Source organism: Hordeum vulgare, chromosome 7H, assembly GCF_904849725.1.
Source record: "Hordeum vulgare subsp. vulgare chromosome 7H, MorexV3_pseudomolecules_assembly, whole genome shotgun sequence".
In the NCBI taxonomy this organism is placed as follows: Eukaryota; Viridiplantae; Streptophyta; class Magnoliopsida; order Poales; family Poaceae; genus Hordeum; species Hordeum vulgare.
This window is the reverse complement of record NC_058524.1, coordinates 127,013,235-127,040,686: the sequence shown is the minus strand read 5'-3', so window position 1 is coordinate 127,040,686 and position 27,452 is coordinate 127,013,235. Positions and strand designations below refer to the sequence as shown.

Below are 27,452 nucleotides of genomic sequence, written 5' to 3'. Positions count from 1 at the left end.
CCACCCATAGGATGACGAAACAGAACAAGGGTAGTCCAATCGTCCAATTCATGCAGCATATCCGTCGCTTGCTTCTCAGCCCCACAGTAACAGTCACGCTCACACTCAGCGGAACCTAACAAACCCTGTCGTAAAACTACCCGGAAGGCCGAAATAATCGCCCCCCACCGTCGGCAGACGCAAGCCACCACACTGACAGCTCGGCCACGCGCGGCGCAGGACCCGCACCTCAGCCACACGCGTCGGTCGACCCGCACCCGAGGCGCGTCGTCCATGTATCTAAACGGTAATACTACCAGGAGCCAGGAGGGGAGCGTGGTAGCAGGAGGAGGAGGAGGAGGAGGAGGAGGATACCGCGGCAGCAGGGACAGACGGACCCAAACCCGATCCCCAAACTGGGCATTTCGCTCACGAGCTCTCCGCCTCTCTCCCACACCAATTTCGAAACAGCGAGAGCCAAAAAGGGGCGGACGCGAACGAAACCCTCGTCGCCTCGCCTCTCAGATTAGGCCCCAGGCTCGACCCAGAGGGAGGAGCAGGAGCTTCGGCCTCTCGAGGCGCTCGCCGCCCCGCCCAATTCGCTGCGGCTCAAGGCCGAGGTGTCCTGGGGATGGCTGCCGTCGCGGCCCAGCTCAGGGAGCTCGGGGACAAGCTCGGCTCCGAGCTGCCGGCCGAGGCCGGCGCGCTCGCCAATCTCCTTGAGGTGACTACTCCCGGCTCCCGAGTCTCGTACGGTCATGCTCTTTGGCTGCCAGCTTCGCCTCCGCCGCGGAGGGGGTGGATCTGTGGTCCTGGTGCCAATTCCTCAGGTTTTAGGGTTTAGAGCGGGAGGGCGCGAGCCTGTGAGGCGGACGCCCTCGGGCTTCGCCTGTGAATCAGGGGTTCAGCTGCTGGATTCCGACGGTTTATGTCGACGCGGAGGGTCCGAAAGGAGCAACCTTTTTCAGTTAGGGCTGGGTAAAGAGGAGGGGACATTCTTACCTTTTTGGCGAGATTTCCAAGGGAGGCTGCGCCACTGCTTTAATTGGTGATATGCGTGGCGCGTTTTTGCTTGTTTCAGCTGGAATTTATTTTCATTTCACCTGAACCCCTCGGTGTAACTGAAGCTCGGGGATGCTGAAGTGAGGTTATGTTGCTGAATTGTCCGGTCGCAATTCGTTCAGTTCCTACTGCTTCCCGGTTTGTCGGGTTTCGGTGGTCCAAACAGGCTTCTCTGTGCCTGATCGGCGCACTAAACGGTTACTTATGTTAATACTACTGGACAAATGAAATGTGCTACTAAAGCTCAAATTTTCGGTCCTGTAATTTATTTTTATTTGGTACTGTAGTTCACACGAACCATTCGATGCCTATGGGGGCATCGAAGTCCTCAGATATGTTTATATATGCTAGTTTCATCCACACCTGTAACCCTAAATGCTGTGCTTGAAATGTTAGCTTATGTATCATAAACATTTGCTTGCGGTATTTTGAGAACAAATTTAATGTCTCCGCCGTCGAATCCCTACTTTCATAACTTTCCAAATTAAACAACGACACATTTTTCAATCCTGACATCTGTCCTTGTTGCCTAATTGGAGTAACATCGAATGTGATGAAAAATATTTCCGTACCATCATATGTATTTGTGTTGCCTTTTTTGTTCCCTAGTTTACAGCTGACCAGTGTCCTGGTCAGGAAAACTCGCCACTGAATTTTGTCTCTAGTTGCAAATTTCTGCGCTCTACATGTACCGGTGTTGGTATCTTTATGTCAGGGTTTAGGATGTTGATAGTAGACGTATAAATACAGACAGTTTTTTGTAATTCCTAATCTGTTACTTTTTCTGCCGAAATCTATGGTAGTACTAAATAACATCTGTGTAATTGGCGTAGGAATTTCCAAAGGTTTGAGTTTTTTGTTCTAAACAACACAATGTGCTAGTCCATGGCTCAAAGCTCAAGCTCAAAAACAGGCCTTTTATCTTTTCAGAAGAAACATGTAACTTGGCATCAATGATGGAAAAAGATCAATTGTTCCGAAGTTAATTGTCTGTCTTGTTGCTTTCTATCCTAGCACAGGATCACAGGGAGCACTATTGTTCTGAAATTAATTGTCTGCCTTGTTAATTTCTTTCCTAGCACAGGGTCACAAGGAGCAGACTGACAGTATTGCAGTACTGTCTGGATATAATGACCTGTTTGCTTAAAATCCTTCCTTTTTTGCTTATGTATCTTTTGGGTGTGCTATTAATGCTAATTGTATTGCAGCAAGCTGCTGAATGCTTACATGGAATAGAACAGTCACCAGGGTCCTCGGTGATGGAAGCTATCCAACCATGTCTAACAGCAGTTGCCAGAAAAGAATTGCTGAAACATCAGGATCAAGATGTTAAAGTTCTCTTGGCAACCTGCTTCTGTGAGATTACTAGAATAACTGCACCTGAAGCTCCATATAATGATGATCTTTTAAGGGTAACCCTGTGCTCACAAAAAGTGCTGAATCAAATTACTTCGACTGAGCTTGCAATGTTTGTTCAGTATTTGAGTACTCTTTTTTCTTTCTTGCAGACCATATTTCGTCTGATTGTTGGTACATTTGGTGGACTCGCTGATGTTAATAGCCATTACTTTAGCAGGAGAGTTGCTATTCTGGAAACAGTTGCAAGATACCGGGCATGTGTTGTGATGTTAGACCTTGAATGCAATGATCTCATCACAGACATGTTCCGAACTTTTTTAGAAATCGTCAGGTAATTCTGCTATGCCATCTAAGCCAGGTCTGGCAAATACCTTGTGTCATGTAATGCCACCGTAGATGGACCAGTTTCCAGTCTTCTCATGAGCATGTAAGAAGTAACCACTACTACAGTTTCTGGTTCACTGTTTCACACTGTTAGGTTCACATGGAACAACACTACAATGAATTTACTGTCCTTTCCTGATCATGAATTTTGCTATTTTGGAAATTAATTGTTTTAATTTTTGTTAAGGTTATTTGTGATGGTTTATAAGGGTACATTCGTTTGTAGGGTGAGAGACACTTAACACATTTTTCAAGGGGTGATCTGTGTGAAGGGCCTCTATGTACTTCTAAATCAGAAGGACCAAGATTAATGATATTTTGAGGATAGAAATTGTATGGACTTATTTGAAAGTTTACATCGCATGAATACACTAGTTTGTGGGCTGAAATAGATAGCAGAATTTTCATTGTGTGATTTGTGTGGAGGTCCACTTTGTAATATTAACGATGATGAACCAACACTAATGATAATTCAAGGACAATAAATTGTATAAATGACTTGTCAGAAATTTTGATTGTATGGGGTCTTGCCTTGAATTGCATAGCAGCATGAATGTTTGCAAGTCATGACACAGCTGTTCAGACCTCAGTGTTTTAAATAGCGCTAGTAAGAGTGGTCGCTCACCTTATGCTCTCAGGCATGTTAACAGCCTTGATATAGCCACTCATATGTTGGATGGTTCCCATGATACGAGGAGCAGATGGGGCAATGGGCTCCCTTGACATCTTCAGAAATTCAGTGGGCCCATATGCAGCTCCGTTGGCCTTAACTTAGAAAGCTGCATTCATTTCATTCTATGCAAGGTGCTACATACCTGGGACATGTTCTTTTATTACCCTAAAACAGAATATTTATTTCCTGGTTGACTATTATTACTGCCATTTGACGTAATCAATATTAGTTTTTGATGGAAGTGTACATATTACAACGTAATTATATTAATTTGGGTGGTACTGTATACATGCTACAATTTAATTATACTATGGGTGGTATTATACTTGCTACATATATATTGGGCGATCAGAACAAGTTAAGTGTGCTATGGTCCTTTTTGTTTACCCATTGTATTTTGACTGTTCAAACTTGTTTGCTGCAGTGAAAATCATGAAACAAATGTTGTGAAATCAATGCAGACAATTATGGCCCTTATTATAGATGAGAGCGAGGTTATACATCAAAGCCTTCTACATGTACTGTTATCAGCTTTAGGCCGTAAAACAACTGTGAGTGCATTTAAGTGCCGTGGCATTTGGCTATTTAGTAAATTATTATTTGCGCCCTTCTTTAAACTATTAGTTCTGCAACTCTTGTTTCCTAGGGTATTTCTTTATCTGCACGTAAGCTGGCTCGGGGTGTTATAGTGCAATCTGCAGGAAAACTCGAACCATACATAAAGAAGTTTCTCACATCATCCTTGGCTGGGGCCAACAGTTCTGCAAATGGTCACATTGATCACCATGAGGTCATATTTGATGTGTATCAGTGTGCTCCAAGGGTTCTTAAAGTGGCGGTGCCTTTTATAACTGGGGAACTACTGGTATGATATACTTTTGGATTATCAATTTGACCCTGAACTACCTATATGCAGAGTGACTCTGCAGTATAAAATACTCCCTCCGATCTAAATTAGTTGTCGCTCAAACGGATGTATCTAGCACTGAAATACGTGTAGATACATCCATTTCAGCGGCAACAATATGGATCGGAGGGAGTAATAACTTTGGAAGAGAAAGTATATTTTTATATAAAATCAAATAGAAACGGAAGTTTCATGCATCTTGTGACTATTTTTCTTAATTTGTTCTGTCTTACTAATTCATGTTTGTTTTTCTCTTTTCTGTAGGCGGATGAAGTAGAAATGCGGTCTAAATCAGTTGAGTTGCTTGGGGAACTTTTTTCTTTACCTGGAGTCCCTGTATTGGAATCTTTTAAGTCTCTTTTCATTGAGTTCATGAAGAGATTGACTGACAGAGTGGTAGAAATCCGTCTTTCTGTGATCGAGCATTTAAAGAAATGTCTAATCTCAAACCATTCCCGTCCCGAAGCTCCTGAGATTATCAGTAAGTAGCTATGTCCTCCTAATAAAAGTTCATATCATTTGAGGAGTATCTCATTGTTCTTTTGTTGATGGTTCGCTCCTTGGCAGAGGCACTTTGTGACAGACTGTTGGATTACGAAGAAAATGTACGAAAACAAGTTGTGGCTGCTGTTTGTGATGTAGCTTGCCATGAATTTGGTGCTGTGCCAATTGAAACTATCAAACTAGTAGCCGAGCGTGTCCGTGATAAATCGGTTAGCTTTTCTTTGCTCTTCTCATCATCTTTCATTTTTTTCCACATGTTTTACTCTGTATAATTTACTGAAATGTATGGTGTATTTAAAAAAAATCCAGCTTCCAGTGAAGTGCTACACCATGGAGCGTTTGGCTGATATCTACAAGCTGTATTGCCTGAAGGGTTCTGATAGTTCGACTAATTCTGATAATTTTGAGTGGATACCTGGAAAAATATTGAGATGTATTTACGACAAAGATTTTAGGTAATCTCACTAAACTAAATATTCTTGAGGCTTGTTGTTAATGTTTCATGGATATGCAACAGAAAGATATATTTTATTCAACTTATGATTAGATGTAGCAGTTCTACTGGTTTTATACTCCCTCACTGACTTAGCGTGTATGTTTTGCATGTCTGGGATGTCTCGCTGATCCTTTCTTGATAAACTCTAGATATTACTTGTGCAATATTTTCTGGCTCTTGTAGTTTTTTGCTTCTCTTGAGATCTGGTTGATGGTATTGGGTATTTTGTTCTTTGCGGCTGACGTGGGATAAGCGTTGGATACAAATGCTTATGGGAGTATTTTGAGAACATACAGAATCATGGGGAAATTTCTGTTAATGTATGTGTTTGCATCCTGGCTAGCGTCAACATCTAGCATCTAGAGGATTGGAATTCTTAGGCCAACTTTAACCTGCCCGCTCCTCCCCACTCCCTCCCCCTCCCAACCCTAGCCGCCCCACTCCCTCCCCCTCCCTTCCTCGCCGCCGCGTGAGGCAGCCGCCGGGCAAGCCCGGGGCGCCAAGGATCGTGGTGGCGGGGCCTTGGCTGCCCTGCCTCTGCGTGGAGAACTCCGGATCTGGAGCTGCGGCTTCATGGACGAGGCACGACACTGGCGGTGGATCTGGCGTCCGGGCCGTGCGGGCGGCGGGATCCAATGGTCGTTGGCGGCCGGCGGCGGCTTCTGCGGTGGTCGGTACGCGCGATCTGGCGCATCCCCTCCTCCCATGTTCGGCGTGCGGACTAGCCTGGTCGGGCCGCGCTTCCTTGGGTCGCCGGTTCTGTACAGGAGGTGCTGCTGGTGACGGGGATCTAGTTCGGGCGAAATCCCTGACCGACCATGGTCGGCCGCGTCGACGGCGACGCCTGAGGGCGCCGTTCCCCTCCTTGGAGGCGTCGGTATAGACTGATCCCCTCACTTCTCCTCCCCTTAGGTCTCCTGGGTGAAAGCCCTAACTTTGTTGGGCGGCGACGGTGCTCATGGCGTCGTTCCCTTCTTGAAGGCGCCGCTTTGGGAACCTTGGGGCTGGGTGGCGCTTGTGGGTGGTGGGCGACGGCGGTGGTGCGGCCCTATCCTAGCATGGATCTACGTCCGCTGCTTGGAGATGGACTCGCGTAGGTGGAGGTCGTCGTTTGGCGTCATGGTGGCGTCGATGGCGGAGGCACCTGACAAGGCTGGCACCTCAATCTGCTCTGAAGATGAACCGGTGGAAGATGGTGGCGGCGACACATGTGAGTGCGTCAGACCGGTTTGTGCCCTTGACCCAGTATGTGGCTCGGTCGGGGCCTCCGACTTTAGATGTTAGGCTTAGGTGAGAGGTCTGGGTATTTGGCTCAGCTTGCACCCCTTCATCATATGGATAGGAGTAGCGGCAAATGTTGCCAAGATGGCGGATTCAGGCATATTGGTGTACTACTTTGTAAGGTCCTCGGGAATAATCAATAAAATGGTCGCATGCATCTCCCAGATGCAGAGACCGGGGGTCATCCTCCTTTTCTAAAAATAAAATAAAATGAAAACGAGTTCCTTCCTTTGTTCATGCAAACATATTGTATTAGGCTATTGTACGATATTGCACTCTGTGATCGGTGATGTTCTAGTGTGAGCCTAAAATAATGTGACCTTATTGTTAAAACCTGATGTTAGACTGGTTGCTTCATTATATAAAATGGGGCAGGGGGGAAACCCCTTCCTTTAAAAAAAAACTGTCACCTTATTGTTTTGTTTATTTGGTGCAGGCCTGAGTCAATTGAATCAGTCCTATGTGGCTCATTATTTCCAGCAAAGTTTCTGACAAAGGAAAGAGTGAAACATTGGGTAATTGCTGCCACACATTTTGATAAAGTCGAGATGAAAGCTCTTGAACAGATTCTACTGCAAAAGCAAAGGTTTGACCATCTGTCCATCAATCATTTTTCTGATAATTGCTCTCCCTTCTCTTTTCTTTCCTTTTTTGAAATGTTCTGATTTGTTGCATTTTGATCAACTTCAGACTGCAACAAGAAATGCTGAAGTACATGTCCCTTCGACAGACAAGCCAGGTTTGTGATTCTTGAGATTGGAAAGCACCAGAGAGCTACTATTTGGTAAATACTTTGCCTTATTTATTCTTCTTGTATTACAGGAAGATGCAGCTGATCTGCAAAAAAGAATCTTGGGATGTTTTCGGAGCATGTCCCGTTTGTTCAGTGACGCGGTAAAGGCTGAGGAGTACTTGAACATGCTTCATCAGCTGAAAGATGAAAACATCTGGAAAATGTTCGCAAGTTTGCTTGATTGCGCAACAACATTCGATAAAGCTTGGTCTATTCGGGTACCTACTGTATACCTAGTCATTTCCGTTCTAGGTTGACCAGTAATTATATTCACTACCAAGTAGACAAAATTGCTTATTGGAACTAGGTCTTATTGATTTGTTTACTGAAAATACTATAAAACAATTTGAACATTTACTTGTAATCTGCAGGTTGATTTGCTCAACTCACTTGGTGAAAAACATGAACTGTATGATTTTGTCAGCACACTATCAATGCGATGTTCGTATCTACTTGTGAATAAGGAATATGTCAAAGAGATCTTGTCTGCAGCTTCTGAGCAAAAAACTACTGGGAATACAAAACTCATCTCATCATGCATGGATCTTCTGACGGTATACTTTGCTGAAGAACTACTTTTGTTATTTATGCAACATTTTGATCGTCTTCTTTCTGCGATCATGGAACTAAAAAAACTTTGTGAATAGTTGCTTGCATGGACTTACTATTATATTGCTACTCAAGCACGGACAATTGTTGATTTTAGAGAAGAGTAAACGATTTTTCCTTTAAGCAGATTTTCTCTAGTCGTAAACATATTTTCCTTTAAGCAGATTTTCTCTAGTCGTAAAGTTGTGAGGCCAATTTGGTAGTTGCAATCTGATGGATTTCTCTCTTTTAGTTAAAGGTATCTGCAGGACGGCTATGCAATTGCTGGGTACCTGCTAGCTTAAAAGTAGGATGAAGGACTAGGCATGTAATGTTACATCCAAAATAGGGGTTATTTAGAATTGTCTTTTATCTTCTGTTGTTCCAAACATGTTGTGGCACCCTATAAAATGCCAAGGAGTGCAACATGCTTCATGATGCAAAGGATCTTGGGCAGATGGATATATCATGAAATTTGCACTGATGGATTCAACGGGCACAGAACCTTCCGTTGCAAAATTTATATATTTATATATTTTCTCTCGGTTTGTGTATTATGTATGATCCGTACTAGATCTAACCAACTGCCCATCCTACCTCATCTCTTCATATATCTGCAACCCTTTGTGCATGTGTTTTGTGCCCTGAGACTCTTAAAGACGGTCCTCACCCCATATGCCATTTGCTAATTGCAGGCAATATCTAGTTTCTTCCCTTCACTTTTATCTGGATTCGAAGAAGATATCATTGAACTTCTGAAGGAGGATAATGAAGTTCTTAAAGAGGGCATTGCTCATGTTTTATCGAAAGCTGGCGGTAACATTCGTGAACAACTGGCCTCATCAAGGTGTAGCTGCTTGAAAGTTTTCCATTTTGTGCACTACTTTACACTTCTTTGGAACAGTTATGGAGCTACTTACCACGATTATGGAACTAAGTTATTGTACCTTCCATTTTCAGCTCTGTTGCTCTTCTGTTAGAGCGGCTATGTTTAGAGGGCACAAGGAAGCAGGCTAAATACTCTGTTCATGCTTTAGCTGCTATAACTAAAGATGATGGTCTGATGGCACTATCTGTTCTTTACAAGGTCTGAATTCGCCCCTGGTATTCCTTCTTTAGTAAATATTTGAGATTTCTGATATATTGTGCCTAGCATTTGTAACTATGCAGAGGCTTGTGGATTTGTTGGAGGAGAAGAAAGTTCATTTACCTTCTATCTTGCAATCTTTGGGGTGTATAGCTCAGATAGCGATGCCAATTTTTGAAACAAGGGGGGAAGAGATAATAAGTTTCATAACCAAAAAGATTCTTGACTGCAGTGATGTAAGGCTTGCTATCTTTAAATTTCTTTGTCTTTCCTTTTTTACAAAATTTTATTGCAACTCTTAAGTGCGTCACCAGGATACGGCTAAAGTTTCTGCTGACAAATCTGAATGGGGTGATAGTTCGCATAGTTGTTTGTTAAAGGTGAGATTATGGTTTTCATGGTCTGCTTTACTCCAATCGTCGATGATTTTTTTTTGTACTTATTATTCTCTTCTGCTATTTTTCTCTGTAGATTTATGGCATTAAAACTTTGGTAAAGAGCTGTCTACCTTGCAAAGATGCTCAAGTGCATCCTGAAATAGAAAAATTAATGGACATCCTTAAGAGCATTCTTACATATGGTGATATTTCCCCAAACATGATATCAAGGTACCATGAATAACATGTCCTTTTATTTTAGTGCAGACATTCTGTGCTACATTTGGATTATTTCTTAACTCCATTACTTGCAGTGCTAGTGATAAGGCCCATCTGAGGCTGGCTGCAGCGAAAGCTGTTCTCCGCTTATCAAGGCAATGGGACCATAAAGTGCCTGTTGATGTGTTTTATTTGACACTAAGGATTTCACAGGTATTTTTTGGGAATATATAGCTTAGCTGATTTCTTTATCATTACTTTCATTTGGTTTGCTTGTCTGCGACATCCTCTTGGGAGATTTAGCGATTTATAGCTTTGTTCATTTGTAGGATGATTTTCCTCAAATGAGGAAGTTGTTTCTCAGTAAAGTACATCAATACATCAAGGAGAGGGCTTTGGATGCAAAATATGCCTGTGCCTTCTTGATAGGCATAGACGATTATCGTACACCACAGTACGAAGAGGTTCATACTCTAAACAGAGTGATCAGTTGAGTTCACCATTCATCGATTCTATCATTCTAATGTGTATATCTTTTCGTTTCACAGTTCAAGCACAACCTGATCGAAGTGTCACAGATATGCCAACAAGTTAAGATGCGTCAACTATCTGTCCAAGCAGATGTGAATTTGCTGACTGCTTACCCAGAATATATTATTCCATATTTGGTTCATGTCCTCGCTCGTGATCCTTCATGCCCTAACATTGAGGAATATGAGGATATCAAAGCATTTGGTCCAATTTACTGGTATTTTATAATAACTTTTACAGTATTGTTGTACTATTTGTTATCATGAGTTTCCATAATACTCCCTCCGATCCTCTTTTGTTTGCGTATAACTTTTTTCTGTTTTTCTCCATTTAGTCTGCACGCTTCATGTTTAGTGCGTCTGTTTACAAAGATGCCCCGCTTTGGGCGTATTAATTAGGGTTATTTTGGCAGCCCCAGCCACCTCTCAACAAATCAATCATGCCATGCAAGGGGCCCATACTGCGTGTGCAGCAGAAAGAGAAGGAGACCGTAGCCCATCCTTTCATGCATGCACATGGGCAAAATAGTCAACTAGAAAACAAATACGGAGCCCTTCCTTGGTATGCGAGCTGCACTTTACACGCAGAGAAAAAAGGACCGGAGGGAGTACATAGTTTCATTGCTTGATGCATTTGGTCAATTTACTGATACATGATATTCATTAAGTTCCTAAGATATCCTTTTCTTGCGCTTCCTATAGTTCAGTTCTAAACTTCTAATATCATTCGGCTGCTTGATCATTGCACATCTTGACTGTTTTGTGCACACAAAATGTAATGTTTCACTCAACAAATTTAACATTCTAACTTGTATCATTCGACTGCTTGGAAAAATTTATACTCAACTGGAAAATATCCTTAAGAGTTGTGAAAGATCTGGTGGAAATGCGTGGTAATAAAAAGTGTTGTGGTCTGATTCTAGCAGTGTACCTATGGCTATTATGTAATGCCTCCTGACAGGCTCCTGTTTTTCTCTATGGCTATTCTGGAGTGCAAAAGAAGTGAAAGAATGATCTCTATCCCCCCCCCCCCCCCCCCCCCCCCCCCCCGCTTTCTTGTTAAAATTGCTCTTGCATGTGCATATGGCTATTATGTAATGCCTCCTGGCAGGCTCCTGTTTTTCTGTATGGCTATTCTGGAGTGCAAAAGAAATGAAAGAATGAATCTCTACTTTCCCCCCTTTCTTGTTAAAATTACTCTTGCATGTGCATATAAGCATATTTATAGAAGAGCTCTTTCCAGGCCATTGCATCTACTTCTTTCAACCCTCCTGGGAGAAGAAGGTTTGCAGTATAGTGTACCTGGTATGAAAAAGGAGAGTTTCGTGACAACATTATCTATATTGAGAAGCATCAAATGTTCGAAAGATGTGGTCGATGCAAATAAGACCAAGGTAAGCAAGTGTTTGTAACATTTGTTGTCATGTACTGTAATCTGTTTGCTTGCTATGGGCGTTGACTTAAAATCATGATATGTTGTTTACAGACTCTACATGCTATATGTGATCTTGGTATTCTTATTGCAAAGAGGTTATGTCCGGACCAGATAAATGTATCCGAAAGTCAGATGGTTCCATTGCCTGCACAACTTTATGCGACAGTTCAGGATGACAAAAATGAAAACCCTGTGGTAGGTGTTCTAACAAATCATTAAGCATAATGTTTGTTAAGAATTGTCAATGGTTACCAAGACATCAGCTTGTCGCGTCGATGGTTACCAAGATTTCTTGCCTTCTCTCTATAGGCTTCCGATTGTAATTATTGATATGTTACTTTGTAGGAGAATGATGAACAGAAGTGGTTGGGATGTGAGACTGTACTGTCCCATTTCGAGGCTCTTATGACAACAAATATTGCTGAGGTACGCAACACACGTCTATGTCATATTATGATTCCACTTCAGTTATCTGCTGGACCTTGACTCCTCTTTGGTTTTATGTCCTTCAGGTTGAATCTCCCGAAGATAAGATGCTCATAGATGAGACCGATGAATTTGGTAATGAGATCCCTCTAGGGAAAATTGTCCAAATTCTTAAATCCCGAGGAGCAAAAAAGACGGGGGGGAAACAGGAGGCAGCATCTGTTCCAGTAAATACTGGAAAAGATGATGATGTCTTGGGTTTGTTAAGAGAAATAAACCTGGATAACCAGGACAATCTGGGGGAGTCGGAAAAGAGCAAACCAAAGAAGCCACAGATGGATATGAAAGAGGGCAACGAGAAGCCAGTAGATTTTTCGACACCAAAGCGCAAAAGATCAGTTTCTAAGAGTAGACCACACTCAGGAAAAGGCAGTAAAGACAGTGATGAGCTTTTAGTGCATTCTGTCAGCAAAGGAAAAACCAACGACTCTTTAGAAAACAAGTTGAAGGAGAAAAGAAGAGCTGACTCAAATGATAAGGACTTGGTAGCCTCACCTACCAGTACCAAAACCCCTGTATCGAAAGGGAAAAAGGATGCTAAGTCCCATACTGAAGTCTCGCGTAGCAGTGCAAAGGTAATTTCTTTCTGTTCTATGATATGTAATACTCCCTCCGTCCTAAAATAAGTGTCTTAAGCTTAATACAACTTTATACTAGAGCTAATACAAAGTTGAGACAGTTATTTTGGGACAGAGGGAGTATGTATTTGTGGGACCTATTGGTAAAGTTCTGGTTCTAAATTGCCAATTCATATTGAACTTTCCCCAGAAGTCTGCCGATGAGGACAGTACTATGAGAACTGCTGAACTGGCTAGACACAATGGGTCCTTCAAAAGACAGAAGCCAAGACTGGTTTCTGGTTTAGCAAAGGTAATTTCCAAGGTTTATGCAGGCATTGTTGAACAAAGTCACTAGAAGGAAGTATGCATATACAGCGGTAGTCAAGTTTGTGCAAGTGCAAGTATGAGCATCCTTCTATTCTAGTGTATGCACTAAGAATTAATTAATTGATGCAGTGTTCAACGCCTGACTCGAGCAGTAAGGACTTGGTAGGACGTAGAATAAAAGTTTGGTGGCCTTTGGATAAGGAGTAAGTTTCCTCTTTTATATAATTCTGAACATTTGTTATAATCTGATCTTTGAAGGTGGCCTCCAGTTTTAAATTGTTTCTTGTTATCAGATTTTATCCAGGTGTTGTGAAATCTTATGATTCAGCAAAGAAGCTTCATACAGTAAGTTTCCCTCAGACGGCTCATTTTTTATTTTAGATGAAATAACGGTGCATTAATTAGTATCTCTATCAGTATGGTGTATCTGTTTGCTCCATTTTTTCTGTTATGAGTACCATCATGGAAAGCAAGAATGGTTTGCATTTTATCATGCAGGCTATTCTATGAAATTAGCTGAGAGTATTTATGGTGTATCTCTATCAGTATGGTGTATCTGTTTGATCCATTTTTTCTGTTACGAGTACCATCATGGAAAACAAGAATGGTTTGCATTTTATCATGCAGGCTATCCTATGAAATTAGTTGAGAGTATTTATAATGTGATGATTCTTCCCTCGCTGCTTAGCGTTGTTTATGAACTATTATCACTTCCAAGGGTTAATGTGTTGGGCATGTTGATAGATACTGTTCAGCATACACAAGGCCATATCAGCAACCTTTTAGTTCTTCTGCATAGCGCCTATTCAATATCACAGCATGCAATAGTTGTATACTCCCTCCGTCCTGAATTACTTGTCGCGGAAATAGATAGAAATGGATGTATCTAAAACTAAAAATACTCTAGATACATCCATTTGTTCGACAAGTAATTCGAGACGGAGGGAGTAGTTGATTGTGCTTGTAAGAGATTGTGACTGTGCTGGGTATATACTAAATATGATTATGCTTCTCTGTGTAGGTCTTATATGATGATGGAGATATTGAGCAGCTTAACATGGCTAAAGAAAAGTGGAAAATGATTGAAAGTAATGGTTCACCAATGAAGGTAGAGGATTGTCAATTCTTTCTTTCCTAAAATTGTCTCTTTAGCCCTAAAGATAATGTTCAACTCATTATAGTTTAACTGATTGTCTACAGCAGCAAAAGAAGGATCATGTAGGTTCAAATCAAGAACGGTAAGCCAGAATTTCTTCTTCAGGAATTAAGAAATGACTTTGTCTGCCTATATTTGCTTGTTAGCCCTAACAAAGTATTGCTTGTCAATGTGAAATGTTTGATGTAAAGGTTTCTAGTCAAGATTAAATGTTATGAACTTATTGCACATCTCATCCAATTTGATGCTTTGCACAATGAAGTAATTTACTTTGCTTACCACCTGATCCAATGTAACGCCTTACAGAGCACAGGAGACGAAATCTACCAGCAGCATGGAAGTTCCAGCTAACCAACATAAGCCAATAAAGACGTAAGTCCATATCTAACTCTCGGACTTAGGATTGTGCTGCAATTTTCTCCCCTGATCCAGTGTAACACCTTACAGATCACAGGAGACGAAATCTACCAGCAGCACGAAACTTCCAGCTAACCAACATAAGTCAATAAAGACGTAAGTTCACATCTAAGTCTCAGACTTAAGGATCGTGCTGCAGTTTTCTCATCGATCCATCTTCTTTAGGCCCTCACCTCTAAAGAGGAAAGGAAAACCAAAAACGCCGCCGAAAAACAAACGTAGAAAGGCATCAGGAGGTAGACGGTCCATTGGAGCTACCAGCGAAGCTGGTGTTATTGAGTCAGATTCAGCCAGTTCTCTCGCTCATTCAGATTCCGACAAAGATGTAAAATCAGGTATGCTTGTTTTATGTGCTTGTTTGCATTTGTCGAAAATATGCACGTCGTTTCATCATCGTAGTTGAGCTTAGCTTGTGACTGTTTCATTACCGAAGATGGCGACAAGGATAAAGAGGTAGAGGTTGGCTCAGCTGAGAAAGAAAAGGCAGAAAAAACAGAGAACGAGTCTGCAGAAGATATGGAGTTGGAAGAGAAAAACCCTGATGGCGACAGTTTGAGCGGCAAGAAGGAATCTGATGACGAAACTCTTGTAAGCGTGACCCTCTTCAACCCTGGACTGGACCCCTGATATATTTTCACTTTTCTGATTCTCTTCTGTTTGTTTTCTGTTGAATCTGCAGAGTGTCTGGAAAAAGCGTGCATCGCAAGCGACATAGGCTTTACTTACTCTCAGTTGACATATGTCGTCCTAGGATGCAGATATCAGAGGCAGTCGTCTGTGGAATGTGGATATCTCATTAATTTGACCCTTGCAGCTGACAGTTGTGATGTAGAAAAATGTTCTTTGCAATAGCAACAGGTTAGTTAGAAGAGCCAGCTGGATAGGAAGGATTTGCTTTGTAATGTTATTTAGGTGCTAGAACTTGCTGCCGACTTCACCATGCCATTGTTTGATGGGCGTATGAATTCTTGAGGGTCAGATGTGTAACATATCTTGTCTACCATTCTTTTGCAGGATATATTGACCGTGTCTTTAAAACTCATGTAGAAATGTTGTACAACAATAAATCAGTGTCTTGGGATTGTTTTGCCACTAGTGTGGTGGTCCTCTTTTTGCCCCCCTATTCGAAGAAACAGATTTTGAATATGCGGTGAGAGGCACCGATTTTTTTGGATTCAGACTCCTTATTGTGCTAAGAGATCATGTTGAAGGGTTTGGATTTGGACTCCATATTGTGCTGAGAGATCATGTTGAAGCTCATATCTGTTTGATTAACATGTGGGTAGTATGAATTTCGAGAAAGCTTGATTCAGTTTACAACACATTGCCTTTTATATAAGTAAATACTGCACCTGTAGTCACTATAAGTTTCTATAACTACTACAGATGGTGAGATCTGAGTGTCATCTTCTCACATGGTCCGTAGAGAAGAAATGTTGCTTTACCATGACATAACGGAACCATCTCTGTATTAGTAAGAAAAATACCTTTGTAAACCAAGGACCGTCAAAATAAATGGTACGATAATTTGATTGTTGACAAAACGAAAAGACCATGTTTATATTATTCTTATTTATATAACTTATCTTATTCTTATTTATATAACTGTTACTTTACCGGTCTGGAAAAGCGACAGTCACATCTTAGGGTCGTATGCTTGGAATTTGCTTTTCGAGACCGAGCTCACGACAAACTTCAAATGTATTGTGACATTTTAAAAAATTCTGAAAAAAATACATAGATAGATGAAGGAATAATACACAAGTGTGTACATTTTTAGAGCTAAATAGGTTGAAATGAGGGCTATACAAAAAAACAAACATATTTGAGGCTTTTAATATATGGTACAGTATTATTTATCTTTTCAGACTATGCATTTTTCTTTTTTGTACAGGTCGTGTTTCAAAGTATTCCGGTCTGAAATTTTACACACATGAATTACACCCTTGTTTAGTTGTACAATTTTTTTGAGATTTTTTGAAACATTTTTTTTTGAATTTTGTTATTTAAAAAAAAAATTGACCTTCATGGAGGCCGAATGCCAAAACGCCATTCTCGCGAGCTCCCTATCTCTCTTTGTCTTTCCACTTCCCTCGTCCAAGAACAAATACTTCACCAAATTCTTTGGAGTCCCAGCCCGGTTTTCCCCAACAATTACGTTACGACCACTGAACATCGGTTGACGAGCATGTTTTACGCACCGCTAATCTAGCGGCTTGTCGAGCATTTGACAAACTAACACCATCCATTCAAAATATGCAAGGATTTCCTTTCTCTCTTCCCATTCTAACTTCTGCTAGAACCCTTACCCATATCTTACATTTTCTTTGGAATTACAGGAAGCGGGAAGGTGGGGTAAGCGGGTTCAAAGCATTATCAGGAAACCCACTACACACTGCATGCAAATGGGCACAGGCGTAAAACTGGAGGGAGACCAAGTGAACTGCCGTGTTCATGGCAACACACGCCGGAAAGTCAGGTTGATCCTCGTCGAAGCAGCCCTCGCACGCTTGGGCACCGCATGCTGCCAGTCTCGCTGGGTGTAGCCCCTCATCACGAGCAACGATCCATGCTTCAGGAGGAATGAATGCTGCTGAGGTGCGCCAACCTTGAGCCGCTTCCGGGCCGTTTCCCCAGATTCAGCAGCAGCTGGTAGATGATGATCAGCATGACTCAGTTTTAGTCCGGGCTACGAAGCTTATAGCTCTCATCTAGTAGCAAATGTGGCGAGTACCTTGCGATTTGGTATTGGTAGGCTTCTTCCTCAGAAAGAACTCACGCTCGCATCCAAATGTGACCGACGCGATCTCCGGGGTAGGCCCGTAGAGCGGCTCGTCGTCGGCGTGCCATGACACGTAATCTGAACCTCCCTTGTATCTGTTCAGCAGCAGGCTGTTGAAGTGGCTCCCAGGGAGGGCTTCATGGACCTAATCAGCGTGGATGAGTCAGCAGACTGCTATGAAGGCTGAATGCTGATAATACTTTCCAGATGTTACCTTTTAAATTAGAATTCCAACTGACTTCTGCTAATGACAGGGTAGCAAACTAGCAATTCAAGCAGTCACTTTGGCACAGCTCTTACCTCTTTCAAGATATCCTTCAGCACTGGGAAGTCATCCCAAGAATGTGCATGAGGCTGATGGCCGCTGTACCTCAAATCTGTTAGCCCTCCATCTGCCACATAGCAGGTATCTCTGGGCTGTACAATGGTAAAAAAGATCAGATACTTGGATTAGAAGCTTCACAAGGGTTATATGACCAATCTGCTTCTTGTCAGTTGTCACTAGAGCGAATATCGTTATCCAACCAATGGGTCTAGACGATTAGTAGCGTTAGGAGGAACAGCGAATATCGTTATTGAACCAATGGGTCTCGACGACTAGTAGCGTTAGGAGGAACACATCAGAAACTTTGTTAAGGTGGCACCAAGACAAGAGACCATCATCATGGTACCGTCAATAGTTAAACTGACATTGTAACATCACAGCTATGTTGCACTCCAGCAAGCAAATTAGATGCGCATCCAGCAATTATCTTCAGCTACCAAAACTTCGATATGGCGGAAAAGTTTGACAAAATGGATTACTAGCATGAGGCCAGCTCCCAATTAATTTTTACCGGGCTTTAGCCCCTTCCCATTAAAAACTTAACGGAAATACATCATTCTTCAGAGAGAGGTTCAGGAAGCAAGAAAAAGGGAAGGGAGGAGCGAGTTCAACGCGCTGATAGGAAGCCCATCACAATGTGCTCGAAACACATGCTATGGGACGAAAACTTATCAACACCAAAATGACCCTATCTAAACAGAAGGAAAGCTCAAGTTATATATCCCGACTGTTCTTCCGTATCCCAATTGTTGTAGTCTGATTTTTTGCTTCAGTGTCAATCAAGCCTGCAAGAATTACCATATGTCTACAGCCAGGGATACAGTGATGCTCATTCTCTAAATAATTTGGAAGCACCAAACCGCAAGGCGCAATCAAACGACATACTGATTGACACTGTGATGTACTTGTTACTGTACTTGTTGCCCCAAACAACGCACATCCACCACCCAAAGCATGGACAAGTGCAGAGTGCAGACCCGTACCGATGATCCAACCTACCATTTCAAAATAACAGCACTGCGAGATTGCAAACCAATGGTAAAAGGCAAGGGAACTAAGCTGCGACTGAAGGAGGCGCAAGAAATGGGGTAATGAGGATTGAGGGGGGGCATGAGAGGGCGGCGACCTGGACGACGGAGCGGCCGAAGACGCGGATGGTGGGGCGCGTCCACGGGATGCGATTGTCGAGGTGTTCGAACATCTCCCACGCCGTCTCCCGCGCCATGAACCGCGGGATGTGCACCACCTCGCTCCCGCCGCCCAGGTCCGTCACCTCTCGCCGCGGCTCCGGCTTCCTCCCTTCTCCTTCTTCCCTCTTCCCCTCGCCCGCGCCGGGGCCGGGGCCGGGGTTCGGGCTGAGCTGGCCGAGCCGGAGACGCGAAGCCATGGTGATGCGGCGGGAAACGAAGCGGCGGTGGACGGAGGGTCAGAGAGTGGAGACGGTGGCAGGAAGAGGCGGCTAGCATAAAGAATGTGTAGCGGCCCCAAGGTGGCGGATTCCCCAGATAGTACGTAAATGTTCTACGGACACGGAATGGACCAGTAATCCAATTGTTTCAAGAAATAAAAATAACACGCTGCTACTGGCCGTTTTTTTTCTTATATGCGGGAGGAGTTACACTGAAACATTTGGAGTACATAATAATCAAGATATAGCCCTAAAAATTAATAATAACAATCAAGATATAACAAATTATGTTGAATAGCTGAAAAGTTCACAACTTGCAAGAAGTTAACAAACTATATCAATCTCAATAAATTTGGAATGAAGGGACTCATAAAAAAGCTAGAGTAATTAGCACGACACGTCGATCAAGTTACACTACGAGGCAGCTATACCACTTATAGTTATAGCACGACGAATCTATAGAACAAACGAGTTAAGCAAATGATTCTAGACTGTCTACGAAGACTAGCAGCAGCAGCAGCAGCTTGCACACGCACAACGCATGCAACGCAACGACCGTCTCATGCAAAGACCAGCACGGCGGCACCCACTCCCACTCCCAGAGCGGCGCCGACGGCGTGATAGCCACCCAAGGGCGCCGCGCGCGCGGCGCCGCTGGTCTTCCCGTCGCCCGCGTTCCCGCGCGGCGGCATGCGCGCCGATCCTCCTGACCCGGACCCCGGCGTGGAGTTGAAGGGCCCGCCGGGAGGCATGGCGGGGGCCTCCGTCGGTGGGGCGCCGCCGCCGCCGTTGTCCCTCTCCGCCATCACGCGCAAGGTGAACCTCTGTCCGGCGTCGCAGTGGCCCGGCGCGCCGCTGATGAAGTAGAGGAAGCCGCTCCGCTCGAGCCGGAACCTGGCCTCGCCGCCCTCCAGCCGGAGCACCGGCCTGTCCGTGCCGCAGCGCTTGTAGTCGTCCCGCGTCACCACCAGCACCGAGTCGTTGCCGTCGTACCTGAAATCTGCACGCACCTGCGTTAGCCCCATCACATATTCACATGCCAAATGTAAGCACGCACGGCCGCGGCATGGTGGATGCTTACGGAGGAAATCGCCGACGTGGAAGCGGTTCTTGGTGGCCCAGTGGTTGTAGGTCTCCTCGCCGGGCGCCGGCTGCCTCCAGCCCCTCTCCACGCCGCCGACGGTGAACACCCGCGGCGACGACGACGCGGACACGGCGCCGGCGAGGAGCACGCAGGCAACGGCGGCCGAGAGCAGGACGCCGGCCATGGCTTGCTTGCTCTGTCGAGCCGAGCGACGACGCCGGCTGCCGCCTCTTCTTTTCTAGTAGTACCGTGTCTACTGTGCAGCGAGCGAGCGATTCGCTGTGATTGAGTTGGCGTCTCTCGTGAGCTCTGTGCGGCCGAGGAGGAGCTTATATAGGGTCGTGGAGAGGAGCAGCGACGGAAATGGCGCCGGGCGGTTTCGCCAAGAGACGTGGCCGGCACGTGGGCCGTCGATGGTGGCGGAGGTGAGAATTTGGACGGTGTGGGATTGGCCAAGAGCGTTCGTGCGTGCGTGACTTGGTCAGAGTGGTCTGGGTGCGCGGCGGTTCGGTCTTGTCGAGGTGTTGGAGGTGGGGAGGAGTGACGTGGGAGGGAGGAGCGTTGAGGGGTTTGACTGTTGCAGGAATGGCGTTGGACCATGGAGCCCGGTCGGTGCGACCGTGCAAGGGCCGTCAGTTGAGTTGGGCTTCACAATTTTGCCGCGGGAAACTTTGAAGTTGCTCTGAGAAGATTCAGAGAGAAACTACTAATGGCATAACTCAATTCTTCCATGAATTACCACATTTCCGCTTTCAGTTTGGGTGAAATGGCCAAGAACATCCACAACCGGACCCGAACCCTCCCCAAACATCCGGACACAAAACACCACCCAACCGACCTTCTCATATGTGTCCCAAATGTATGGATTGACTGATACTTTTCGTATTCGGCTCAAATATGGGTCGGATATGGAAGGCCCGGGTATGCTTGCCACGTCGGACTGTCGGATAGGGCCCATGCATGGACGCATAGAGACCGCCGGTTCGATGGGCACTTACTTCACTCCATGCCGCCCGAGGGAGGAAACTGGGTATTCAGATCGAACGGCGGCAATAGAACCCTAGCCCGCCCCATTTCTTTCCCTTTCTCCTCTCTGTCATCGACACTTTCAATTTCGCTCGCTGCTTGGATGCCGAGGCACCGAATCACCACCTACGCCATGCTCACTCCGACGTGCCGGGTGAAGCTATTGTAGCACATCGTTTCATCCCGAGGCTTCCTCTGGACTCGCCTGAGCCGTCGTAGGAGGAGGACGACGAGGAGGAGCCGGAGCCGGAGCTCATGGAGGAGGAGGCGGCGGAGCGGGATGGGGAGGATGAGGGCTTCGCCATGTGATGACCCACAAGTATAGGGGACCGCAACACTCTACTAGCGAAGTATTCTATCCAAATTTATTGATTCGACACAAGGGGAGCGAAATAATATTTATGAACCTTAGCAGTTAGGTTATCAATTCAACCACACGTGAAAAGTTATTTCTTTGCATCAAGTATTATTAGCACAAAAGTATGATGGTTTGGATAGCAACAATGACAGTAACAGTAGTAGCAGCAGTTAGACAATAACAACAACAGTAGTAACTTAGCAAACACAATTTGAAAAAAGCGTAGACATGGAGTAGCGATGGATATTTGGATGAAATTCATCATGTAACAATCACAACCTAGAGCGACACAAAACTAGCTCCAATTCATCAGTTATATGTAGGCATGTACTACATATATAGTCACACATGCTTATAATAATAACTTGCATGAAATATTTGTCCTACCCTCCTGTGGCAACGGGGTCCTAATGGAAATCTAAGAGCAATTAAGGCCTTCTTTTAATAAATAACACAATCAAAACATTAACACAAAATGAATACATGAACTCCTCGTATTACAGTCATCACGAGAGTGAATCCCAATTCTTGTCACCTTGGGGTCTACAGATCATTATACACAATAGGTGCATACAACTTGCAACATAGTATCTAAAACTCATTATATTCATGAAAACATAATAGGTACATATCTGAAATCATGGCACTCGGTCCCGAGTGACAAGCATTAAGCATAGCAAAGTCATAGCAATGTCAGTCTCATAACATAGTGGATATTAGGGAACAAGCCCTAACAAACTGACTCGATAACATGATCAACCTCATCCATTTCCCTCTACCTCCACTATGCCTACAGTGGAATTACTCACTCCCGATGGTGAGCATGATGAGGTTATCAATGGAGAAGGGTTGGTGATGACGGTAGCGTCGATCTACCCTCTCCGGAGCCCCAAACAGACTCCAGATCACGCCTCCCGATGAAAAATAGGAGGTGGCGGCGGCTCTGTATCGTAAAACGCAATAATTCTTCCTCTCTGATTTCTCTCTCTCGGGAAGGTGGTACTTATGGACCTGGAGGTAGGGCAAAATGAGCACCGAGGGTCCCACAAGCTCACACGGCGCACCCTAGGGTGCGCGAGCTAAGCTTGTGGCCCTATGGTGGCCGCCTCTAGTAGATCTTTTTGCCAGTATTTTTTATATATTCTGAAATAATTCTCCGCAAATTTTCGTACAATTCCAAGAACTTCTATTTCTCCACAAAAACAACACCATGGTAGTTCTGCTGAACACAACGTCCGTCCGAGTTAGTTTTGTTCAAATTATGCAAATTAGAGTCCAAAACAACAGCAAGTGTTTGGAAAAGTCGATACGTTTGAGACGTATCAACTCCCCCAAGCTTAGTCATTGCTTGTCCTCAAGCAATTCAGTCGATAAACTGAACGCGATAAAGAAAAACTTTTACAAACTCTTTTGTTTCTGTTGCCGTATATAAACTTAACTAGTAATCATGTTTTCAACAAAGATCATGAACTAACCATGTGAATGATAACACTTCAAAATTATATTTCTTCATGGCCATGTCATAATTAACTAGTGGTAATAATAAAATATATCGAATGCCAACACTTTGTCAAATGATATAATATGATAGTGTGGTATCTAGCTAGCCCTTTCTGAAACCGTAAAACATAAATGCAGAGCACCTATGGAGTCCAAGCATCGACTAAACATTGTAATTCATGGTAGAAGATATCGAGTAATACTCACATCCAAAATTAACTAGACTTAATACATGTTCCACTAAGAATAACAATATCCCTCTCCAAATTGGTGCTTGAATGAGAAGGCGATGACTCAACAATAAAAGTAAATAACATGAAAATAAATAGAATGACCCTTCGCAAAAGAAACTAGATATTTGTAGTGGTGCTAAGGCTCAAAGCTCAAAATAGAGATGAAAACATTTTGGGTGGGGTGCCTTTCCTGTCAATGTTACGACAAAGGTTTTCAATATCTTCCATGCTAAACACGTTAATGGCGGTTCCCAAACATACACTATTTTTTTACTCCATCTCCACCATTCAAACACATTCCATGGATAGCCGAATCCCCGGGTGCCCTCTGAGGGAACCCGAGAATAAGGGGTCCTCGGGCCGCCGGCCTATCTCTAGGGCCAGACTCATGGGCCGCTCTATGACTATCACTGAAGGGTCGGACTACAAGACGACGCCGTGTTGAGGATGGAAACTTCCGAAGCCTTGGTGTGTGCTCCAAGTCAAGATGATAGTATCGACATGTTTATTTCATGATGTAACCGACCATATGTAACCCTAGGTACCCCCGATGTGTATATAAACCAGAGGGTTTTAGTTTATAGAGGACATCGACAAAACGATCATCTAGAGTTTATTTCAACTGATCTCGTGGTAGATCGACTCTATAACCATCATACACTCATCAATATAATCAAACAGGATGTAGGGTTTTACCTCTTCGAGAGGGCCCGAACCTGGGTAAATACCATCCCCTTGTTTCCTCTTACCCATTGATCCAAGATCCACACCTCGGGACTGATACATCAATTTTGCATCATGTTTTGCTACTCTTATTTATAGTGTTTTTATGCATTATACTACTTTATTGAGTAATTCTAATGCCTTTCTCTCATAATATGCAAGGTTTACACCAAGAGGGAGAATGCCGGTAGATGGAATTCTAGACGTGAAAAAGCTATGCTAGAGATACCTATCTTGCACATCTCCAAATGGGCTGAAACTCAATGGAGATTTTTTATGGAATAAATAAAGAATACTAGAGCGAAGAAGTACCGGAGGGGGATAACAAGCGCTCACTAGACACCAGGGCATGCCAGCCCCCCTAGCGTGCCCTGGTGGGTAGTGGGCCACCTGGCCCACTTATGGCGACCATCTTCTGGTATATATTCATGTTTGACCTAGCAAAATAAGGATATGACTTTCGGGACGGAGCGCCGCCGTCTTGAGGCGGAACTTGGGCAGGAGCACTTTTGCCCTCCGGTGGAGCATTTCGCGAGGGGAACTTCCCTCCCGGAGGGGGAAATCAAAGTCATTATCATCACCAACTACCCTCTCATCTTGGGGAGGCCAATCTTCATCAACATATTCAAGATCACCATCTCCTCTCCAAACCCTAGTTCATCTCTTGTGCCCAATCTTGTACCGAAACCTCAGATTGGTACCTCGGGGTGACTTGTAGTGTTGATTACATCTTGTAGTTAATGCTTTGTGGTTTACTTGGTGGAAGATCATATGTTTAGTGCCAATATGCTATTCAGTACCTCACTGATCATAAGCATGTTCATCGCTTGTGAGGAGTTACTTTTTTTCTTGAGGCCACGGGAGAAGTCATGTTGCAAGTAGTCATGCGAAGTTGATATTCGTTCGATATTTTGATGATATGAATGTTGTGATTCCCTTAGTGGTGTTATGTGAATGTCGACTATATAGAACTTCACCATCTTTGGGCCTAAGGTAATGCATTGTGGAGTAGTTATTAGATGATGGGTTGCGAGAGTGACAGAAACTTAAACCCTAGTTTATGCACTATTCCATAAGGGGCTGATTTGGATCCCTATGTTTAATGCTATGGTTAGAATTTATTCTTAATACTTTTCTCGTAGCTGTGGATGCTTGCGGGAGGGTTAATCATAAGTGGGAGGCTTGTTCAAGTAAGAAAATCACCCAAGCATCGGTCCACCCACATACCAAATTATCAAAGTACTGAACGCGAATTAACCTGACATGACGAAAGTGACTAGATGCACTTATTGGGCTACCTAGATGCACTTATTGTTACTATTGCTACTCGATACTTTTTGCAATTATCTTGCTATCAAACAACTTGTTACCGATATATCAGCGCTTGCAGAAATTACCTTGCTGAAAACCGCTTGTCATTTCCTTGTGCTCCTTGTTTGGTTCGATACTCTTACTTATTGAAAGGACTACGATTAATCCCCTATACTTGTGGGTCATCAAGAATCTTTTTTGGTACCATTGCCAGGGAGTGAAGCGCCTTTGGTAAGGAATTTTTTTATTGCATGCTGGAATTTATTGTCACTTGTCACTATGGAAAGTAATCCTTTGAGTGGTTTGTTCGGGGTATCTTCACCTCGACCAGAAACACCAAGAGTTTTCCCTCAAGCGACTGAAACTACTAAAAATATTTATTATGAAATTGCTTCGGGTATGATAGAGAAACTGCTAGCTAATCCTTATGCAGGAGATGGAACAAAACATCCCGATATGCACCTAATCTATGTGGATGAAGTTTGTGGATTATTTAAGCTTGCAGGTTTATCCCGAGATGAAGTCAAGAAGACGGTTTTCCATTTATGTTTGGGGGTAAAAGCATTGACATGGTATAGGCTATGTGATGATAAAGGATCTTAGAACTGGAATCTATTGCAATTGGAGTTTCACCAAAAAAATTATCCTATGCATCTTGTTCATCGTGATCGGAATTTTATCTATGATTTTTGGCCCCGTGAAGGAGAAAGTATCGCGCTAGATTGGGGGAGGCTTAAGTCAATTTTATATTCATGCCCCAATCATGAGATCCTGAGAGAAATTATTATTCATAATTTTTATGCTCAACTTTCTCGTAATGATCAAGCCATACTCGACACTTTTTGTTCTGGTTCTTTTATGAAGAAGACTATTGAATTCAGATGGGATATTTTGGAAAGAATTAAACACAACTTTGAAGATTGGGAACTCGACGAAGGTAAAGAGTCAAGTATAAAACTTGAGTTTGATTGTGTTAAATCTTTTATGAATACCGATGCTTTCAATGATTTTAGCACTAAATATGGACTTGACTCTAAGATAGTAGCCTCATTTTGTGAAACCTTTGCTACTCATGTTGATCTACCTTAACAGAAATGGTTTAAATATCATCCACCTACTAAAGAAAAACTTGAAGAACCAATTAAAATTGAGGATGCAACTATCATTTACAATGTTGACCCTCTTGTGACTACTGCTTATATTGAGAAACTACCTTTCCCTGTTAGGATAAAGGAACATGCTAAGGATTCTACCGTGGTTAACAAAAGTTATGTTAGAACAAGCAAACCCTCTGATAAAATCAAGGTAGAACCTAGTGTTGGTGAACGTAGCATGGGAAACAAATTTTTTCCTACGCACACGAAAAACCTATCATGGTGATGATCATCTATGAGAGGGGAGATCGGATCCACATACCCTTGATGTAGTCGAACGTCTTCGCGATCCAAATCGCAGCTGTCCCTCGATCCGTCCCGATCTAGTGCCGAACGGACGACACCTCCGTGTTAAGCACACATACAACTCGATGATGATCTCCGCCTTCTTGATCCAGCAAGAGGGGGCGAAGAGGTAGATGAGTTATTTGGTAGCGCGACGACGTGAAGGTGGTTGTGGTGGAGCTAATCCAACAGGGCTTCGCCTAAGCACCGTTGAACTAGAGGAGAGGAACTACGATCTAGAGAGAGGGCAACACGTGGCTGAAATTGTTGTGTCTCAAAACCCTCAAAAGCTCTAGTATATACACGAGGAGAGGAGGGAGGCCGCCGGCCCTAGGGCTGCCCCTTTGGGTCGACCGAAGTGGGAGGAGAGAGGAGTCCTCCTCCAATCCGACTCCTAGTAGGATTCCCCTTCCACATGGAAACCTTTTCCACCTTTTGTATTTTTCCCTTATTTTCCACTCCAACTGCATGGGCCCTTAGAGGTGGCTTTGGCCAGCCCACCAGGGGCTGATTTGCCTCCTGTCTTGGCCCATGAAGCCCTAGGATCGTCATACCCCTCCCGGTTGTCCCTCGGCACCCTCCCGGCACTCCCGGTACACTACCGATGAGCCCGAAACCTTCCCGGTGACCAAAACAGGACTTC

The 27,452-nt window shown here is 43.7% G+C and overlaps 3 protein-coding genes across 3 annotated transcripts; 1 reads left to right on the top strand and 2 right to left on the bottom strand.

The window, feature by feature from the left end:
- The first annotated feature begins 366 nt into the window (after positions 1-366).
- On the top strand, positions 367-15,703 carry LOC123409326 (sister chromatid cohesion protein PDS5 homolog A). The gene is made up of 34 exons (XM_045102261.1): positions 367-703; positions 2,250-2,453; positions 2,550-2,731; positions 3,882-4,008; positions 4,104-4,322; positions 4,629-4,845; positions 4,932-5,077; positions 5,178-5,323; positions 7,082-7,231; positions 7,336-7,384; positions 7,468-7,656; positions 7,810-7,992; positions 8,722-8,873; positions 8,987-9,113; positions 9,197-9,349; positions 9,428-9,493; positions 9,585-9,721; positions 9,805-9,922; positions 10,039-10,173; positions 10,258-10,457; positions 11,483-11,633; positions 11,726-11,869; positions 12,020-12,100; positions 12,187-12,735; positions 12,929-13,030; positions 13,177-13,250; positions 13,341-13,392; positions 14,069-14,155; positions 14,248-14,285; positions 14,510-14,575; positions 14,651-14,716; positions 14,786-14,955; positions 15,054-15,208; positions 15,300-15,703. The coding sequence occupies exons 1-34, from the start codon at positions 611-613 to the stop codon at positions 15,333-15,335; spliced, it is 4,764 nt and encodes a 1,587-aa protein (XP_044958196.1). The 5' UTR covers positions 367-610; the 3' UTR covers positions 15,336-15,703.
- A 1,165-nt stretch (positions 15,704-16,868) lies between these two features.
- On the bottom strand, positions 16,869-19,201 carry LOC123409693 (DNA oxidative demethylase ALKBH2). The gene is made up of 4 exons (XM_045102556.1): positions 18,854-19,201; positions 17,703-17,819; positions 17,355-17,547; positions 16,869-17,269 (listed from the first exon to the last, which is right to left on the bottom strand). Exons 1-4 carry the CDS (start codon positions 19,112-19,114, stop codon positions 17,073-17,075), a joined length of 768 nt encoding a protein of 255 aa, XP_044958491.1. The 5' UTR covers positions 19,115-19,201; the 3' UTR covers positions 16,869-17,072.
- A 269-nt stretch (positions 19,202-19,470) lies between these two features.
- LOC123409694 (early nodulin-like protein 1) lies at positions 19,471-20,403 on the bottom strand. Its single transcript, XM_045102558.1, has 2 exons — positions 20,217-20,403; positions 19,471-20,135 (listed from the first exon to the last, which is right to left on the bottom strand). Exons 1-2 carry the CDS (start codon positions 20,401-20,403, stop codon positions 19,696-19,698), a joined length of 627 nt encoding a protein of 208 aa, XP_044958493.1. The 3' UTR covers positions 19,471-19,695.
- Between the last annotated feature and the right edge of the window lie 7,049 nt (positions 20,404-27,452).

Excerpts from the sequence above, each read along its gene's own strand:
- LOC123409694 (XM_045102558.1), bottom strand. The coding sequence starts at position 20,403 with ATGGCCGGCGTCCTGCTCTCGGCCGCCGTTGCCTGCGTGCTCCTCGCC. Across the intron at positions 20,136-20,216 it reads CCACGTCGGCGATTTCCTCC|ATTTCAGGTACGACGGCAAC; the intron begins GTAAGCATCCAC and ends AGGTGCGTGCAG.
- LOC123409326 (XM_045102261.1), top strand. The coding sequence starts at position 611 with ATGGCTGCCGTCGCGGCCCAGCTCAGGGAGCTCGGGGACAAGCTCGGC. Across the intron at positions 9,494-9,584 it reads CGCATAGTTGTTTGTTAAAG|ATTTATGGCATTAAAACTTT; the intron begins GTGAGATTATGG and ends TTTTCTCTGTAG. Across the intron at positions 14,717-14,785 it reads CAACATAAGTCAATAAAGAC|GCCCTCACCTCTAAAGAGGA; the intron begins GTAAGTTCACAT and ends CATCTTCTTTAG.
- LOC123409693 (XM_045102556.1), bottom strand. The coding sequence starts at position 19,114 with ATGGCTTCGCGTCTCCGGCTCGGCCAGCTCAGCCCGAACCCCGGCCCC. Across the intron at positions 17,548-17,702 it reads TGAAGGATATCTTGAAAGAG|GTCCATGAAGCCCTCCCTGG; the intron begins GTAAGAGCTGTG and ends CACGCTGATTAG. Across the intron at positions 17,270-17,354 it reads TACCAATACCAAATCGCAAG|CTGCTGCTGAATCTGGGGAA; the intron begins GTACTCGCCACA and ends ATCATCTACCAG.